General features: G+C 36.2%; 1 protein-coding gene across 1 annotated transcript; it reads right to left on the bottom strand.

Moving 5' to 3' along the window:
• Positions 1-5997: 5997 nt before the first annotated feature.
• On the bottom strand, positions 5998-6474 carry LOC138904927 (uncharacterized). The gene has a single exon (XM_070193422.1). The coding sequence runs from the start codon at positions 6472-6474 to the stop codon at positions 5998-6000; it is 477 nt and encodes a 158-aa protein (XP_070049523.1).
• Positions 6475-20798: the final 14324 nt, after the last annotated feature.

The raw sequence follows: 20798 nt of genomic DNA, 5'->3' as shown, positions 1-20798 counted from the left end.
TTTTTACAACAATAATTTATATCATTAGATTTTTCATTTTCCTTGCAGTTGACTTAGAGTCTGTTAATACTGAGAATTCCAGAATTTGTGAGAAACAAAATCGAAATAAAACCCTAAAATTGTACAGTTGAGAGAGAGAAAGAAGAACCCTTTATTTCTAACATTTAGAAGAATGAAAATGATATCTCTCGCGTGTTCTGGAGTCTTCCACTCCTTTATGTACAATTAAAATGTAAACTACTATGTGGGCTTCCGGGTCTTCTCAGGACTTGGGCCTTGAGTAGAGTCTGATAATGGGCCAGTGTTAACACCCCTCCCCCTCCCCCTCAAGATGGAGGGTGAAAACGCTCCCAGCTTGCACAAAAGAGAATGGTGAAGAGGACCAGGCAAAGCCTTAGTCATGATGTCTGCCAGTTGAGCTGAGGTGCTAACATGTGGAAGAGTGATCAAACCAGAATTCAAGCAGTCACGTACATAATGGCAGTCAATTTCAATATGCGTGGTACATTCATGGAACATAGGGTTTTTGGCAATGTGCAAAGCAGCCTGACTGTCACAAAAAACAGGAACATGATTGTTAATAGGAAGGCCAAGATCACCAAGTAGCCTGACAAGCCAAGAAACCTCAGCTACAACCTTTCTCAATGCTCTATACTCTGCCTCACAGAGGGTAAAGAGATAGTAGGTTGTTTCTTGCTCTTCCAAGAGACGGGGCATCCACCAAGAGTAACATAAAACCCTGTGACAGATCGCCTAGAAAATGCACAAGAGGCCCAGTCTGAATCTGAGTAAGCCATGAGGGAAAAATCAGGAGAAGCGTGTAAAAGAGTTCCCTGAGCAGGGGCAGTACTGAGATACCTCAGAACATGAAGCCAAGCCAACATGTTGTCACGACCCAAACCGATGGGCCACGACAGGCACCCGGTACCTTACTCAATCGAGTATTAACGTAATGTATCTTTCTTATTACATCATCATATACACGTGACATACGGGCCTAATAGGCCAACATGATCATTTATAAACTCAAAACATAGGCCGACAAGGCCGTACGATCTTTCACATACACGACATATGTCTACAAGCCTCTAAGAGTACATAAATGTTATAAAGGTCGGGACAGAGCCCCGCCATACCAAACCATACACCTCTAGATCGTACTGACCAAACAAGCAACTCCGGAGCAAATGGAGTGCACCAATATCTTCTGCTGAGCTGATCGCCTACTTGGAGGACTCTCGACCTATCTATCGAGACCCGCGAGCATGAAACGCAGCGTCCCCAGGCAAAAGGAACGTTAGTACAAATAATGTACCAAGTATGTAAGGAATGAAAATCAGTAAATAATAGACATGAGAGAAACATGGAGTAAAAGACTCGACATGTACGTCTGCATAGCTCTATGAATCATTTCATTTTTATAACGTCATGCATATGCATATAAATATCATACCATGTATAGGTATATATGTTCATGACATCATCAAGCCATTGAGGGCATCCCATCATATCATTTTGGCCACTGTGGGCAAATCATCAACGTATACCAGTTGATCAGGTGGTGGTGCGTATATAACGCCATAGTCTTTTCCCATATACATATAATATACATATATACGCGTATATAACGCCATTTGGTCATGGGTCAATGTATATGTATAAATGCATGAAATGCATAAGAAATACGTTAATAATATTTTCTCGGAATGTCATAAAAATAATATGCCTTAAGAAATATGTTAATAAGATTTTCTCGGAATGTCATAAAAATAATATGCATGTCGGATAAATTTTATCAAATACGTATTTTTCTGAGACCCATGAATAGAAGATATAATAATAATTCACATGAGGAATCAAGAATATAGACACCCCTAATATTTCTATGAATAGAGTCATTTATAGAAACTGTGTATTTGCTCGTTTCTTTCAGTATCATTTGGGTCATGCCAAAAAGAAAGAAGGGATAGCCTTAACATACCAGGAGTAGGGAAAAATTCGTATAATATCCTTGGAAAAGATTGCACCGTACTTTTTGAACCGTAAAATTTTACGTTGCTACGATTCTAACAATTCTCGTTGGAATTGTTTTGGTTGCAAGAGTTTTGTGGAAAGCTTACTAGATGAAGTTTGAACCGTAATGTCTATGAAACCAATTCTGGTTTGAAAGTGTCTTGTATATGAATTTAGGAAGAAAATCAAACTTTGTAATGTTATGACACCAAGCTTATAATGTCTAACACTTACTTACACGTAAGTGCCTTATAACTTGGCCACTAAGCCAATATGACTAAGATTCATAGGTCATAGTAGTGGCTTGCTGCCACGTGGGGGTGAGGGTGGGAATTATTAATCTTTATCCACTTATTAGGTAATTAGGTAATGTTCCGTTATTCGGTAATTAACTAATTACCCGCATAATTAAGAATTGTCTCAAATTACTTAAAATTCTACTTATTTTTAATACACTTCATACACCGTACTATTACGGTCATGTGGTACCTTGTATGGTACTAGTCCATAAATACCGGGTATTTTAGCTCGGGCCGTATTTTATCCCAAAATATCAAATTTCGACGAAATTCATTATCTTCGATTTGCTTACCCTCTCACCTTCACGAATTTACTCATCACTTGTTTGAAATAGCATAATACTTATAATCTCACAATAATCTCATTCCCGAACTTATGTCGATTACCTTAAGACGAAACTTTAACATATGGAAATACGGAATGTAATATCTCATTTCCGAGCTTATATCAATTTACTTTTGACGTACTTCCATGTACGAAAACATGGGATGTAACACATGTGAAGGATTCTTGAAGATTGTAAGAACCGACTGGGGTGTTGCACAGAATAAGTGATATCGGGTCTTGTGTGTTGGAGAAAATTAAGTTTGCCAATTAATCTCCTATAAGTGCTAGGATCAGGCAGTAGGTCACCCATATCAGCAGTTAACTTGAGGGAAGAGTCTAAATGAGTAGCCACATGGGTGAAGTGGGAGCATTTGAACTCTGCCAATAAGTCTGAAGTATATTTGTGTTGATGCATCACATAACCAGCTGGATGGGAAGGAATTTCTAGACCCAAAAAATAGTGAACCAGACCTAGATCCTTGATTTTAAATTGATCATCCAAGAAACTCTTCAGACCATTCATCTCAACCAAATCATCCCCAGCTAACAAGATATCATTAACATACACAACTAGAATAACCAGGGAGCTGCGAGTAGACTTGGTAAATAAAGAGTAGTCATTTTTACTTGATATGTAGCCTTTGGAAAGTAAGGATTGAGACAGCTTGGAAAACCACTGCCTGAATGCTTGTTTAAGGCCATAAAGTGACTTCTTGAGCTTGCAAACCAAAGGAGAAGCAGATGAGGTAGATAGAGAAGACACATGAAGGCCAGGGGGAACTCTCATATAGACTTCTTCATGGAGATCACCATGAAGAAAAGCATTATTCACATCCAATTAAAAAACAGTCCAGTGTCTTTTGATGGCAATAGATAAAAGGCACTTGACAGTAGTAAGCTTAACAACTGGAGAGATAGTTTCAGTGTAATATATGTCCTTTTTTTGAGTATCACCCCTAATAACAAGTCTGGCCTTGTACCTCTCAATAGATCCATCAGACTTTTGCTTGATCTTGTAAACCCATTTGCATGGGATTTTCTTTTTGTGAGGGGGAAGAGGAACAATATCCCATGTTTGATTTGTCTCAAGAGCTTGAAATTCTTTTAGCATGGCCTCTTGCCAAGCAGGATGACCAGCAGCCTGTTGATAAAACTTAGGCTCAAGCATGTGCAACTCATTTGTAGGAACCTTGGAATCTAGAGGAATAGGAAGGGAAGAAGGTAAAACAGAAGAGCAGACATAGTCTGCAAGATGTGGAGGAGGATGAACAGTTCTGGAGGACCTCTTAAGAACTGGAGCAGAAGAAGATGAGATTGAGACTGGTGAGGTAGAAAAAAAGGGAGAAGCATAAGAGGTAGAAGAGGAGGAAGGAGGTGGAGAGCTGGATATTGGAGAAGTAGAGGATGGAGAATCAATATAAAGATCAGAAGGAGGAGAAAAGAAAGAATAAGAGGAATGGTGATAAGGGAAAACATGCTCAAAGAAAAGAACATCTCTAGAGAAAAATACAGCATGAGAAGACAAGTTGATAAACTTATAACCCTTTTTGCCACAAGGATATCCCAAGAAAATACTAGGAATGGATGTAGACTCAAACTTGTCTCTACCAGGTTTAGGGGAAGTTGCATGACAGAAGCAACCAAAAGACCTTAAGTGATCATAAGTAGGTGGTCGGACATGTATCCTTTCAAATGGAGATAGATGATGCAAGACAGTTGAAGGGATTCTGTTAATTAGGTAAGTAGCTGTAAGTACACATTCCCCCCAGTATTTTAAAGGAAGTTTTGATTGAAATAGAAGTGCCCTAGACACTTCTAAAAGATGTTTGTGCTTTCTTTCTACTACTCCATTTCATTGAGGAGTGTGAGGGACGGTAGTCTAATGAAGAATGCCATGGGTAGTAAACAATTGTTGAGCTTCAGAACTACTCCCTAACTCATATGCATTATCAGTTCTGAAACACTTAACCTTAGCGTTAAAATGAACTTGTACCATAATAATGAATGCCTTAAGGACAGAAATAGCATTGCTCTTGCAAGACAACAAATGAGTCCAAGTGACTCTGGAAAAATCATCAACTAAAGTCAAGAAGTATTTAAAGCCATTGTATGTTTGGGTATTGTAAGGACCCCAAATGTCAATGTGCACAAGTTGAAAAGGGGTAGAGGAGTGGATGGTGCTATCATGAAAAGGAAGTCTCTATTTTCTAGCCATAGGACAGATGTCACAGAAGGGATGTTGCTTAGAAGAAATCTTACCAGATAAAAGAGGGAGAGATTTCATTCTATTGTAGGGCATATGACCTAATCTTTGGTGCCAAAACAAATCAGCTTTATTTTTAATCTTAGATGGGTTACAAGTAGGACTATGACTTACAGAATGATTAGAATAATCAAACACATCAGAAGAAACAAAAGTAGGAACATTACATGCAACAGAAGAAGAAACATCATACTGAACAGAATTAGAACATGAGCATGAATTTTTGGTGTAGTGGCTAGATGAAGGAAGTATAAACCATTTGCATATCTACCAATTTCCAGTGGCCTCCTCAGAAAAAGGCCTTGTAATATACAATTAAAAATGGTAAAGATTGCAATACATTTAAATTGAGAAAGTAGTTTGTGTACTGATATGAGATTGAAATGGAAAAAAGGAACTAATAAAACAATGTGTAAAGTCATATCTGACCTGAGATGCAAAGATCCAGTAGATATGACTTTAGCTTTATATCCATTAGGAAGAGTAATCAAAAAAGGTGTGGCAAGAGGTAATAAGTTGTGCAAAAGGTGTTTGTGAGGTGTCATGTGATTAATTGCACCTGAGTCTAGAATCCAAGGATTGGTACCTAACTGTGAGACTGCACTAGCATGAAAAGCAACACAATTAACCTCAGGGTAATTGAACACACCTGCAAAATGAGCAAACCCTGTGTTCTCATTCTGAAGATTCTCAGCTTGGTGAGGAGAAGGAACGTGAAGTTGTTGGAATAAAGTCATGAGGTGTTGGTATTATTCTTTGCTGAAACCATGACCAGTAGTGTCGGACTGAGGGCTGGAACTAGAAGGACTAGAATCTTGAATGAAACCTTCAGACTGGACACATGCAACATCTCTTTTGTTCTTTGTGAACTTAAAATCTGTTGGATAACCATGAAGTCTGTAGCACTTGTCAATTATGTGTTCAGACTTTTTACAATACTTGCAGGAGAGATGAGTTGTTGGAGTTAAACCCCTTCTTTGATCAAAATTTACCCTTTGTGTATAATTCCTATTGTTGTTAGTCATTGGAGTAGTTGAAGTATAAAAAGAGGCAGATTCATTTGAGAAGCTGGGCACAGGGGCAGAGGTTTCTCTTTATTTTTCATCATGTTGAAGCATGGAGTAGTCTTTGCTTAGTGTAGGGAGAGATGACATCATGAGTATGTTACTCTTACAAGTGGAATAGGATTCATTTAGGCCACTGAGGAACTGAAAAATCTTTTGTTGTTCAATGAAAGTGGGCAAAGCACCACAAGAGCAAACTGGGCCAACATAGGCAGTACTAAGTTCATCCCAAAGACTTCTCAATTTGGTAAAATAGTTAGCTATGTCTGAGGATCCTTGTGAAGTAGCACTAATTTCCCTCTGAATCTGTATGTATTTAGAGCCATTGGACTGACCAAATCTTTCATTTATATCCGACCAAATCTCTTTGGCAGTTTCATAACACATGACACTGGTTGCAATGTCTCTAGACAGTGAGTTGGTTATCCAAGCAATAACTATATCATTACATCTCTCCCAAAAATGATAATAAAGTGAGTCAGGTTGTGGTCTAGAGACTCTCCCCATTATAAGCCCCAATTTATTTTTAGCAGAGAGTGCAACCAACATATTTTTCCTCTAAATAACGAAACCAGTCCCATCAAATTGAGGAGAAACCAGGTGAATGGCTGGACTGTCTGAGGGGTGAACATAAAAAGGATGAGATAGTGGGATGGTGAAATCATCGAAACCCTCATTCACACTCGAAGAACTAACCTCGGGACTACCCATTATTAGAAACCCTAGGCATGCAATGTCAGTAACCACTCGTTTTCAGGTATTGTAGATATCTGGCAGCAAAACACAACAAGATATAGCAAAAATTCTATCAGTTATGAAAGAAATTGTTACCACCCTTCTTCGCAAACTGAAGAAGGTAAGGCCTCGAAGTAAGAGATAAAAAATTTGATCTAACTTCAGTAAATCAACCGTGAGTAGATGACTTCACAAGAAACTCCCTTAAAGCTGAGAAATTTTGCCATCAATCAAGAAAATCCAACGAAAATCGCCATAAAACTCGAACTAGAGAAAATCAGAGATTTGAAAATCGTCATAATAATCGGCAAGGGTAACATCGGATGAAAGAGGAGAGCGTGATCGATTCAATACACTGCTCTGATACCATGTTAATACTGAGAATTCTAGAATTTGTGAGAAACAAAATCGAAATAAAACCCTAAAATTGTACCGTTGAGAGAGAGAAAGAAGAACCCTTTATTTCTAACATTTAGAAGAATGAAAATGATATCTTTTGCGTGTTCTGGAGTCTTCCACTCCTTTATGTATAATTAAAATGTAAACTACTATGTGGGCTTCCGGGTCTTCCTAGGACTTGGGCCTTGAGTAGAGTCTGATAATGGGTCAGTGTTAACAGAGTCTAATGGAAACAAATTTTAAAAATAAATTAGAATCTCATATAAACTATAAATAGTTGAAGAACTATAACTCTTAGCACTTGAGAGCATAACCTGAGTTGTCATATAATGGATTTGAATTTTTCCATGTCTCTTTACAATCATATATTGAATGTTGACTTTCAGAAGTTTTTCTTGCTCTTCTCATCACAATATTTTTTTCAGTAGTAGTTCATTTTAACTTTTAAGTTTGATTTTTCAAATGGGAACTGAAAAATTCAATGATATAAATCATTATAAAAGCACAATAAATTTCAAATGAACTATAATTGCATATAGAGTTCTTCGTTAAATTCGACCCATATGTGTGGGATGATTCAGGTATTGGGTAAATGGGTTGCTTGGGTTTTTATGACTTTTTCTTTAAAAAAAATTGACAAGAATAACTATTTAAGTGAACTAGGTAAAATTTAGTAATTTTTAAAAGAATAAAGAAAGTTGTATAATTTTGATAGCCAATTACCCGATGTTAAGTGACCGTATGAGCCAACAACTGGATAATTGAGGTAGACGTGTACTTAAGCGATTAGTCATCATAAAAAAGTAATGGTGATATAAGTAAAAAAATCCGCGAAATAATATTGTCACAAAAGCTTATCCTATTTACTAGAGTACGAGATATATTACGACAAGGCTTCCAATTCGTGTTGTAATCTCGTATCTAGTTTACTCTGCAGTGGTCTAAAGCTAGTTTCATGGAAGCTTCAGAAACAATAGACAAACTAATAATTAAACACATTTTGGTTTCAACTTTCAAGTACTTAATTTACAATAGTTTGGAAGGGGGAACAAATGAACAAGTTCAGCAATAAATTGTTGAAATTAGTAAAGCAAATTAAAACACGCAAAAATTATTCTCTCTTCCTCAAAATACTCATTTTTGTGCAGATATTAGTGGAGTTAGGATGCTGATTACATGTATATTTCATGTTTGGAGTCTACCAAAACACACAGTTTAAGGGAATGGAGTGCCAATATACTTTCTTAGAATTTTGTTAAAGTATTTAACTACTGATTTATTGCATAACATATACACTCAACTGGATTTACAATTAAGAATATTCATGACTAGATTAGAATATCATAATATTTTACTCAGATAGCCTTTTTAGCATCTACATAGTTGAATCAAATTTGGTACGTTTTCTTGTATTTTACAATGTAATACATTTTCTATAGTTTTTCATATTCTAACTAATATTCACGAAGATTAATTACACCTCTTGTCTTTGGGAATACATCCGAATGGCAGGTAAAACGGCACGTTGTGCGCCTCGTTGGATTTTTGGGCTTTTTTCCTTCCTATACGGATAAATAAAATACCTCTTGAACCTAGTCCACTTTGTCCTATAGCCCACTAATATCAAGATATTAAATATGACATATTTTAGGTTAGAAACATAACAAGAGAGAAAATATAAGGAGGCAGGCGGACAACCGTTTTTGAAGCCTTGTGAGAGAAAAGTGTGTTCTTTTACTCTAGAATTTTTTTGCTCAGGCAATCCATTTCAATTAGCATTTTTCGACTCGTTAACCGTTGGATCGTGCTCAAATTTGAACTGGGAGTTCTCAACATCTGGTTCTTGGAGTTCAATGATGAAAATTAGATTTAGAGGCTGCCTGTAACTTCGATTTTGGAGGCGTGAACAGTAGCTCGTTTTGGGGGTGATTCTCTCCTTTCTTCAATTGTTTTGGTGCAATCTTATTTTTATTATTGTTGAGATATGTATTTAATATAGGAAGATAGCGGATTGCATTACTGCAATGTATAAGTCAATTAGTTGAGAAAGCTAGTTAGGCTTCCAATAGTTAATTAAGTTAGTCACGGGCAGTTAGTTGCATTTCCAATAGCAAGTTATAGTTAGTTATAGCTTTTACTTCCCACTTGTATAGTCCAGCTGGATCCAGCTATCAGTATATATATATAGGAGTAGATTACTCGTAATTGTAGAGGATTTTATTCAGTCTGCACATCCCCAATTTCTGAAAGCTTCGCAAATGTCTATCTCTCTTATTTTCTCTGGCCTTCCTCCATTAGAGCTCAAAGTCAAGCTTGAGGTTTGGGTCTGATTGTTGCTCGTTTTTGTCATAGTATCAGAGCCTTGCGCTCAGTAATTTTTCTCGTGTTTCTTTCTCAATCTCGATCACTGACTACTCGATATTGATCAGTTGTTGAGATATAGGGTTCATTCAATTGTGATTTCAGCTTAAGATCAAAATTCATTTGTTTATTGTTCTTCTACAAATTGATGTATTGGTTCGATTGTACTGCATTAGTTTTGGTCCTTCTGTTGATTGAATTTGCATTCGTTGAAGTGATTCCTTGAAACTACGGCTGGAGATCAAACTCCCTTGGATGATTCAACTACTTCGAGCTACACAAACTCACAAACTGCTATGGATTCGACCAATCCATTATACATGCATCCTTCAGAGAATGCTGGATCTATGCTGGTTCTAGTGGCTTTTGATGGATCTGCTTACAGATCATGGAAGAGAGGAGTTTTAAGAGCACTGTCTATGAAGAATAAAACAGGATTCATAAATGGAAAATGCAAAATGCAAAAGGCCAGAACAAAATTCTCTTATGCTCAGCCAATAGGAAAGATGTGATGATATGGTTACTTCATGGATACTAAATTCATTATCCAAAGATCTAGCAGATAGCCTACAATATGTGAAAGATGCTGAAGAGTTATGGCAGGAGCTGGAGGACAGATATGATCAAACGAATGGAGCTAAATTGTATCAACTACAAAAGGAAATCAATGATCTGACTCAGGGATCACTTGACATCACTGGATATTACACAAAGATGAAGAAGTTGTGGGAAGAACTGAATATTTTGAATATTAATGCACAATGCACCTGCAACTGTACATGTGGAGCTAAGACAAGTATGCACAAGGCAAAACAAGATAGGAGGCTAATTCAATTTCTGATGGGATTAAACGAGGCATACACAATAGTGAGAGGTAGTATCCTTATGATAAACCCACTGCCTTCCTTAGCACAGGCTTTTCCCATCCTTATTCAAGAAGAAAAGCAAAGGGAGATGAGGCCACAGAGTCAATTGCTTATGGAGTCCACAGCCTTAAATGCAGGAGGAGCTGGCAACAACAATTTTAGGAACACAAATGGAAATGGATATAACAACTTCAAAACAAACTATAATCAGCAGACAAATAACAACACTGGCAATAATGCATTCAGGGGGAACTACTCTCAGAATAGATCTCGTTTGTACTGTGATTTTTGCAAGAGGCCTGGGCATACCAAGGACAAATGTTACAAGCTACATGGGTATCCACAAGACTCACCACAGAGCTCACAGCAGTCCAAATTCAATAGAGGCAAATGATATGCTGCTAATATATTTGGTACAACAAATGAGAGAGGAAACATTGAAGATGTTGACTACAGCACTCGTGATCAAGGTCGAGCAGTGCACAATTTTACAAGTGAGCAATATGGACAACTCCTCAGCATCCTAGAAAACTTTCAAGCTAATAGCAACAACAACATAGGAGATCACTCTGGGAATGCCAATATAGCCAGTGGAGCTGTAAACTTTACAGGTATAGTTGCATGCTCTTCCTCTACTGAACTTGTATATCAATGATGTGAAAACTTTAAAACTGTTGCTGACACATGGATCTTATATTCTGGAGCCACAAATCATATGACATTCAATAAATCCTCACTGACCAATACCAAAACCTTGATATGTCATTTCGTTGTTACCCTACCAAATGGCTATAAAGTAAAAGTAACCTTGATTGGTGATGTAGTTCTAAGTCCCAAATTCACCTTAAAAAGGTTCTCTTTGTACCTAGTTTCAAATTCAACATGATATCTGTGCATTCCTTGACTGTACAACTAGATTGCTTTGTCATATTCACTAAGTTTTCTTGCATACTTCTGCAGGCCCCTTCACTGAAGAGGCCTCTGGAGATTGGTAAAAGCAACAGTGGTCTTTACCTCTTCTCTGATATGTGCAACAACAAATCCAATACTTATGTCTCTCCAGCTGCTACTGTCACTCATACTCGTAGTACTTCTGGTCATTCTAACTCACTTACTATTGTTCCCAATAATATTTTTACTGTTTTATTAGACTCCAGTTCCAAAGCTTGTGATTCATCAGTAAATGTTGGTGATTCTAGACACCTATGTAATTATGTGAATGCTTTGAATACAAATAATAATAATGATGCTTGTTCTATATGTTCTACTTCTTTGCATCAAAAGGATACTGTGGATCTTTTGTGGTACAATAGACTAGGCCATGTACCTTTTGTCAAAATGAGGGGAATCCCATCAATACCAACCACTTTTGCCCCCAGAAAGCCCTTTCTATGCCACATTTGCCCAATGGCAAGGCGAACAAGATTGCCTTTTCCAGAAAAAACCAACTCCACGACCAAAATATTTGAGTTGCTGCATGTTGACTTATGGGGTCCATACCACATTACAACTCATAATAAATACATATATTTCATTACCCTTGTAGACGACTATAGCAGATCAACATGGACACATCTGCTGAGCTGCAAAAACAATGCTCTACATATCCTAAAAGGATTTATTGCTATGATAGAAACTCAGTTTAATACCACAGTAAAGCCATAAGGACTGATAATGGCTTGGAGTTTACAGAATCTGAAATCACTTCTTACCTACAAACAAAAGGCATTATGCGTCAAAGAACATGTCCCTATACACCCCAACAAAATAGGATAGTGGAAAGAAAACACAAATACTTACTAGAAACAACCAGAGCCTTGCTTTTCCAGTCCAAACTTCCTCTCAAATACTGGGGGAGTGTATCCTCACCTCCACATACCTGATAAACAGACTCCCCTCATCTTCACTTAAGAACAAATACCCATTTGAGTTGTTATACAATAAGAGACCTACCTACTCACACCTTAGAAGCTTTGGTTGCCTTTGCTTTCCCACAGTTCTCAAAAATCACAAAGATATTTTTCATGAGCATATATTTCCTTTTTCCTTACCTTCTGGCTCTAAAACTTCAACTACTAATTACAATGCCATTTCCCAGAATGCTGGCATTCATTCTTCTTATGAAACAAATAACTCTACTACTACTTCAGGAGGATTAGAAAACATCCCTTACAATAATGTCAATGTTGACACTTCCATTACTAATCACACCCTCATGGACACACAATCACCCAACACCTTATATAGCTCAACTGATCAGGGTATTGATTTGTCCCCTTCTCACATCTCTGATGATACCAGAAATCTTTCCAGCAATGATAACCAACAACTTTCACTGAACCCAATCATACGGAGACCTTCTAGGACACACAAAACACCTGCTTATCTAAAAGACTATGTAGTTGCACTTCCCAAGTCACAGTCTAACTACACTGTATTTCTTCCTAACTCTACATCAACTAATAGCACACCATCCTTTTCATTCATCATATCTAGTCTAACGGCCCAACATATATCTCTTTATACTTTAATTCATGATAGTCAGCAACTAGTTACTAATATTTCATATGATTGTGAACCTGGCTCATATGAGGAAGCATCTCTAGATCCAGCATGGCAAGCAACTATGACACAGGAATTTGAAGCACTCTATGCAAATCACACTTGGGACCTTGTACCACTTCCAGCAGGAAAGAGAGCAATAGGCTGCAAGTGGGTTTACAAAGTGAAACACAAAGCAGATGGCACAGTAGAGAGACTAAAATCCAGATTGGTAGTGAAAGGATACACTCAACAAGCAAGTGTGGACTATACAGAAACATTCTCTCCAGTCATACAAATGACAACTGTGAGGGACCTAATTGGTACAGCAGTAATGAAAGGTTGGGATATGTACCAACTTGATGTGAATAATGTATTTTTCCATAGATATTTACATGAGGAGGTATATATGCAAGTTCCACAAGGCCTCATAGTTAACAGATCTAACCTTGTGTGCAAACTAAACAAGTCCCTATATGGTTTAAAGCAGGCAAACAGGCAGTGGTATGCCAAATTAACTGAATCACTTTGTTCAAGAGGCTACACATATTCAATGTTGGACTACTCACTCTTTTCCAAAAAAAAAGGGAAATTCAATGGTCTTTGTAGCAGTCTATGTAGACTATGTTATATTAACTGGAACAGACACAGAGGAAATCCTTTCCCTAAAGAGATTTTTGGACAACACATTCAGAATAAAGGATCTAGGGAAACTTCACTATTTTCTGGGAATGAAAGTGCTCTGCACTACTGATGGTGTGTTGCTTACTCAAAGGAAGTTTGCTCAAGATTTGCTAAAAGAGCATCATTGTCTGAGTTGCTCTCCAATGTCTTCACATCTTGACTCCTCAATCAAACTTAGAGCAGATGATGGGGTAATGCTAGATGACCCATCTCACTACAGGAAGTTGATAGGGAAATTGAATTTTCTCACTAACACTAGACTCGACATTGCCTATAGTGTGCAACATTTAATCTAATACATGCAGAGCCCAAGGGATACACACTTGAAAGCTTTCACTCATGTTCTCAGATATCTAAAAGGAAATCTCAGCTTAGGACTGTTCTTTCCCAGCACCAAAGACTACACAGTTAAAGCATTTTGCGACTCAGATTGGGCAGCTTGCCCTGAGTTTAAAAGATCAGTAAGTGATTTTGTTATAATGCTTGGGAGCACCCCTATCAATTGAAAATCTAAGAAGCAATCAACCGTATCACTGTCCTCAGCCGAAGCTCAGTATAGATCAGCACGACAGGTAGTGGGAGAGCTGGTTTGGTTATCCAAATTGCTGCAAAAGCTGACTGTCCCTTTACAACTACCAATACCAGTATTTTGTGACAGCCAAGCTGCCCTACAAATAGCAAGAAATCCAGTGTTTCACGAGCGAACCAAACATATAGAAGTTGATTGTCATCTCGTGCGGGATAAGCTCGTCAAAGGGCTTATTGATCTACATTACATATCCACTCATGGACAATTAGCGGACATCTTCACTAAGTAACTCACAGGGCTCAAACACTCATCTCTTCTTGGCAAGTTGGTCGTGAGTCCCTCCCCTCCAACTTGAGGAGGGGAGGGGGGGGGAGAGTGTTGAGATATGTATTTAATATGGGAAGATAGCGGATTGCATTACTGCAATGTATAAGTCAATTAGTTGAGAAAGCTAGTTAAGCTTTCAATAGTTAATTAAGTTAGTCACGGACAGTTAGTTGCATTTCCAATAGTAAGTTATAGTTATAGCTTTTACTTTCCACTTGTATAGTCTAGCTGGATCCAGCTGTCAGTATGTATATATAGGAGTAGATTACTCGTAATTGTAGAGGATTTTATTCAGTTTACACAGCCCCAATTTCTGGAAGCTTCGCAAATGTCTGTCTCTCTTATTTCCTCTGGCCTTCCTTCATTAGAGCTCAGAGTCAAGCTTGAGGTTTGGGTCTGATTGTTGCTCGTTTTTGTCAATTGTTGCTATTGATTTGGCACTTGCTTTGTGGCCAATTTAGAGAACTTTTGTAACTCTTGTTAATTAAGCTTTGAGGGCCTTTGGTCCCCTTGTGTTTACTCTTCACATTGAAGAGGTATTTCATGTAAATCTTGGTGTCTCGTGTGTTTGATTATTTTTCCTTGTCATATTTGTGGTGGTTGATATTCTTGTTTCCCGTCTTCTCTTGGTTCAAATAGATTGAGAAAGTTTGACGTGAGTATTATTCCGTTGCTACCTCGTCGTGCACATTGCTTATACATGCTTGTTATTTTCCAACACCCCATTTCAAAATGTGTCCAGGAATATGATTTGCGCTCCATATGCTCTAGTTGTCACAAACATTGTATACATTGAGACTCTTCAGTGGATCGATAGCCACAGGCTGTGGTTGCTTGGGCATTAGAGTTATTACCTTCATCCACCAGTTTCGATTTATACAGAATGTCATATGTATGATGTGGTAAATGCATAATGTTATATATACTCAACAGTATTTTTATTTGAAAGCTGCTTTTAATTAAGGCTGTTCCTTTTATTCACTTATGAATTTTAAAAGAAGAAGTATGTTTTAAGTATGGGGAAGAAATGATTAACACGTTGGCACTGATTCATTTATATGCATATACAAATTTTGGATATTTGCTCACTTTGCGAGGCAGATTTAGGATGAAATATGTGATGTAACTGAATTCATATATACATAACAAAAATTAACTTATATGCATATAATTCGATCATACTTTATATTTACCGACTATATATAAATTTCGAATTTTTCTATCTTCACTTACTTTCCACATCTAACCTTCATGGGAAAGAGATGGCAGGACATACTTGACATCATTGAGCTTATATTTGCATGTGTAACTTTAGTTTTGATTAAGTTGGCTTCTTCATTCCTCCTCTTTCTTATTCAAAGTTAAATGTAAAAGGTGACGGCTTGTTGCGTTTCCCTACAAGAACAGGGTGTACCCAAAGCCACTCCTCTAGCTGTCCTGCCACGACAGCGCAGAATGGGAGCTCGTGTGAAACCTTTTATTCTGGTCTGACAGCAATAAAACGTAACAAAATATTACGGTCACCTAACATAGGGGATGGAGGTACTGCAAACTCGGGCAAAATATGAGACCCAAAGGGCCCGACACATACAAACTTATTCTATCCGAGTCCAAGTTTATCCCTTGCACTTCGGACAGCCATTGTAGCATCATAAGGAGGACTCCTTTTCGAATAGCTAGCTAGTCCTTCCTTTCTTTCTCCTTCCCCAATTCAGGTTTTAGAAGAGTTTATTTCGCGTAGGTGACTTTGTCCATTAAGATAGTAGAAAAAAACTCTATCGTCTTCTTTAATTTCCGAGAAAAAAATCTCATGCATGGCTACAAAAACGATGACTATCTTGAAATGCGATCAACGTATGTTCGATATATATGTTACTCATATTAAGTCTTTAATTACACTTTAGAAGCGTGAATCTAATTAAACAATCATAAGTATGATTTATAAAGTGTTATTTTTTCATTGTCCAATATTCACGCATGTACATGCCTTTAAAAATTATCTATTATTAGATGCCAATCAATTATATCCCTTTGATACCATATTAACAAGGTTTGTCGAATCAGTCAGTCAGCAACCAAACATACTTGACTTTATAGCTTGATAATATCTAATTAAGATATGGTTACAAAGTGTCATGTATCCAAATTTGTTAAGACTAATAACAGAGATCAACACAAAATATAAGTCTTCGTTGTGAATGCCCAACTTTTGAAATATTGGAGTACACAAAAAAATTACTTATCTGCATTTAATAGTTTCATCAAAATATATTAATTTATTATAATAAACGATAAATTGAGATGAGTCCACCCTTAACTAGAAGCTCAAGTCTTGAAATGAATATTTTTATAGTGAGTATTTTTTTTTAATAAACTTTAAGGGACACGAGTTCGTATTAACGAAAAAGAGTGACATACGAGAAATAAAAAAAAAATAGAGTATCCAATCTTATCATAAAAAGCAAAAAGTTCTTGGAGCACATTTTAGGAGCGTGTCAGGCACGTACGAAAAAGGAACGTAAAGCAGCCATATCCTTTATGACTGCTCTCTTTCTGAGAAAGGAGCACGTGTCAACACGTCATTATACTTGATTACCATTACACGTGGAAATATCTAGCAGTCGAAGACTATTCTGAGGACTCAATCCCAACCATTCATTCTATTCAGACAACTCACTTAATCATTGGCCAAAACTACCTACCCACAACATTTTGTATAGGTCACTACAATCTTTGACCTCTTCCTTTTTTCTAGGTTTACAATACAAAAAGAATTAAAGTTATTTGACGTAGGACGATTAAACCTTTTAATTTCTAAATTTTAATTTTAAAAAAAAATTACATAACTTGATCTAGATAAAAGTCTTCCATCAATTCTACTGTAATTTTTTCTATTTAAATAATTTAATGTATATAAAAAGTTATGTTATAAAAAGACAGTCGTTTGACTTTTAAAATTGTAGCAATAATGTCATATAAATTAAAAAGTGTTATAAAATAAAGACTGTAAAGTAAAGAAACCGAAGACAAGTATAGAGGGAGATTGATATTTTATTTCAACTTCAAACTCATGTACATAATGAACTGAAAACTTCTCTATTTATAGAAGAAAGGAAGCAGTTGCGAGGCTTTTCATGAAGCAGCTACGAGGCTTTTCTTGAACTGCTTGCAACCTGCCTGTTTAATAAGAAGCTGCAACAAATCATTTCATTGAATTGCTTGCAACCTACCTGCATCAGCTGCTTGTAGATAAACTTCAATAGAGTACCAAACAGATAATCTTTTTCAGGAAGATTATTTATAACGGAGTAATAAATGGACATCCACATTATAATTATTTTCATAACACTCCCCCTTGGATATTCATTAAAAGATATTGTGCCTCGTTAAAACCTTACTAGGAAAAATCCACTGGAAAAAATTCTAGTGAAGGAAAAAGAGTACACATATTTAGTAATACGCAATTCTAGCTGCCTCATTAAAAACCTTACAAGAAAAACCCCATGGAAAAAATCTTAGTAAGGAAAAAAGAGTATAGTGCGTATTTCACTCCCCCTGATGAAAATCTTATTCCAAATATTTGACTCTCCGCATATCAATCTTGTATACCATCTTCTCAAAAGTTGAAGTTGGCAAAGATTTAGTGGATAAATCTGTTGGATTGTCACTTGAACGGACATCGATGTCACCATTTTTCTGAAGATCATGTGTGTAGAATAATTTTAGTGAAATGTGTTTCGTTCTATCTCCTTTTATAAATCATCCCTTTAATTGGGTTATGCATGCAACATTGTTTTCGTATAATATTGTGGTTTTTTTTTTATCACATTCCAACCCACATTTTTCTCGAATAAAATGAATCATTGATCTCAACCATACGCATTCCCTACTTTCTTCATGAATAACTATTATCTCGGCATGATTTGAAGAAGTAGCAGCAATAGATTGTTTTGTCAAGCGTCATGATATGACAGTACCTCCACATGTAAATACATACCCGATTTGAGATCGAATTTTATGGGGATCGGATAAATAACCTGCATCTGCATAACCAATATGATCTGCACCACCTTTGTTAGCATTAGCAAGATACATAAGTGCACCAACTGTACTGAGATAGAGTATTTCAGGACCAAGGAGTTCATCGTCCTCTTCTGGAGGTCAGAACGGATCCTTATTCACTTCAAGTGATCAAACACCAATTTGGTGTACTTAATGGGTGCGCTTTGTCCATGTAAAAGCATTTTAAGTTCCTTTCTGTATAGGCAGATTGATGTATAAAGATCATGTCTGCTAAATGTTCAATTTGCAGACCAAGACAAATTTTTGTCTTTCTAAGATCTTTCATCTCAAATTCTTTTTTAAGATATTCAATTGCCTTTTGGAGCTCTTCTGGAGTTCCAACAAGATTTATGTCATCAACATAAACAACAAGTATAACAAATTTTGATGCCATTTTCTTTATAAAAAATATATGGACAAATAATATCATTTATGTAACCCTCTTTCAACAAATATTCACTAAGGCGATTATACCACATGTGTCTATATTGCTTTAAACCGTACAAAAATCTTTGTAATTTGATCGAGTACATTTCTCGAAACTTTGAATTATATGCTTCAAGCATTTTAAATCCTTCATGAATCTTTATATAAATTTAATCAAATGAGTCATATAGGTTATGACTTGCATTTAAATGGCATGACATCTTCAGGTGTCAGGACTACATGTCCGGTCCTCACAATCTTTTACAATATCGTGCACTATATTGTATCAAATATATCGTCGACGATCATTTTGTATCGGCTCTTAAGCGACATAACTTGTTGAGATCTCGTCACTTTCTTTATTTTTAGGTACCTGAACTTCTTCTGGAGTTTCATGAAATGTTATGTCATGGGCTTTTCTAGAGCTCATTTCCTCCTCATTATGATCATTTTTATCATTTGCTCCTATCATTTTTCAAGGATTGTTACCTTTAGAACCGATTGGTCTACCACGCTTCATGCGTACAGTAAACTCTATTCTTCAGGAACTTTAATTTTAATAGGAGCATTTTCACCTGAAATGTGATATTTAATTTTGGATCAGCAAATGCTTCTGGCATTTGACTTGAATTATCTTCTGAATAAGGATGTTATTAATGATAATTCGATTCATATAGCATATTTTCAGTTGTTTATTCCATTCCCCAAATGTTAGAAAAATTAACTCATATCCCCAATCTTCTTTGGGAAACTTATCTTTGTGCATTGTGGTAGAGTAATTAATCATATACCACACATCAAAAGTTATTAGATAGTAAAAATATTTAATTTTTGGTCCTAAACCAATTGTAAGGGGATGACTTATCATATTTTGTTGGTCTGATGCATACAAGTGTTGTTGTATACAATTTAAAAAAATTTAGATCAACACATGAGGCTTTGTTCTCATAAGCAATAGTTTAGACATTAATAGGAGGTATTCAATACTAAACTATCTTGGATATAAATCAGCATCATCAATATGAACTATCTTGATTTCATAATCAGAAAATTATGCTCTTAATTTAGAAAGACAACTTCAAATGCCAAACTGCAGGTTGACAATGAACACACATGTAACCATCTCATATATGCATTTATAAGTGGTTCACATAATAGGTGAATGGGCCTATATTTACCTTTTATATATTCCAGAATTCGGGGATTTTAGTCCCAATTTTAGTATAATCAATTTATTATGAGAACAAGCAACACAAAAGAATTCTTGAAGAATCTTCTAGTTCTTCAGTATATGCTTATCTGAATTCTCAAATAGCTCATTTAAAAATGACAAATAAAAACTTCAAGTTTATAATGGCTTGTGCGATCTCTTAGTAAACTTCTGGTTTACTATAGCATAAACTTTTGCATTAGTAAACTTCTGATTTATTGTGACTACTTTTGTATTAGCAAATTTATGATTTACTGTAGCTACTTTTGCCTCAGTAAAACTTATGTTTTACTGTGACTGCTTTTGCATTAGTAAACTTCTGATTTATCGTGATACATGATGTAGTACAAATTGAAGAATAAGGCGGGTAACTTCTCACATACATTTTCTTTTTACCCCTAGGATTATGGGCTTCTGGTTTATTGCAATATATGTCTTGACCACAATCATATAATATAAATGACATATTTGCATATAAGCTCTTCGGGAGCCTTCAATTTTTTTTTTCACAATCAAATATTATTCAGATACTACTTGTGTCATATGTCTTCTAGACAAACAGTTAGCTCTTCAAGAGCTTTTGATAAATTTTATACTACCAAATATTGCTAAGACACTTCTGGTGTCATGAGAGAAAATCATAATCAAATTAACAATATAAAGACAATTCTAAATTTATTAAATGACGGAA

This window comes from Nicotiana tomentosiformis, chromosome 2 (genome assembly GCF_000390325.3).
Source record: "Nicotiana tomentosiformis chromosome 2, ASM39032v3, whole genome shotgun sequence".
Classification (NCBI taxonomy): domain Eukaryota; kingdom Viridiplantae; phylum Streptophyta; class Magnoliopsida; order Solanales; family Solanaceae; genus Nicotiana; species Nicotiana tomentosiformis.
Note: the sequence above shows the minus strand (reverse complement) of the source record. Positions and strands in the feature narration are given on the sequence as shown.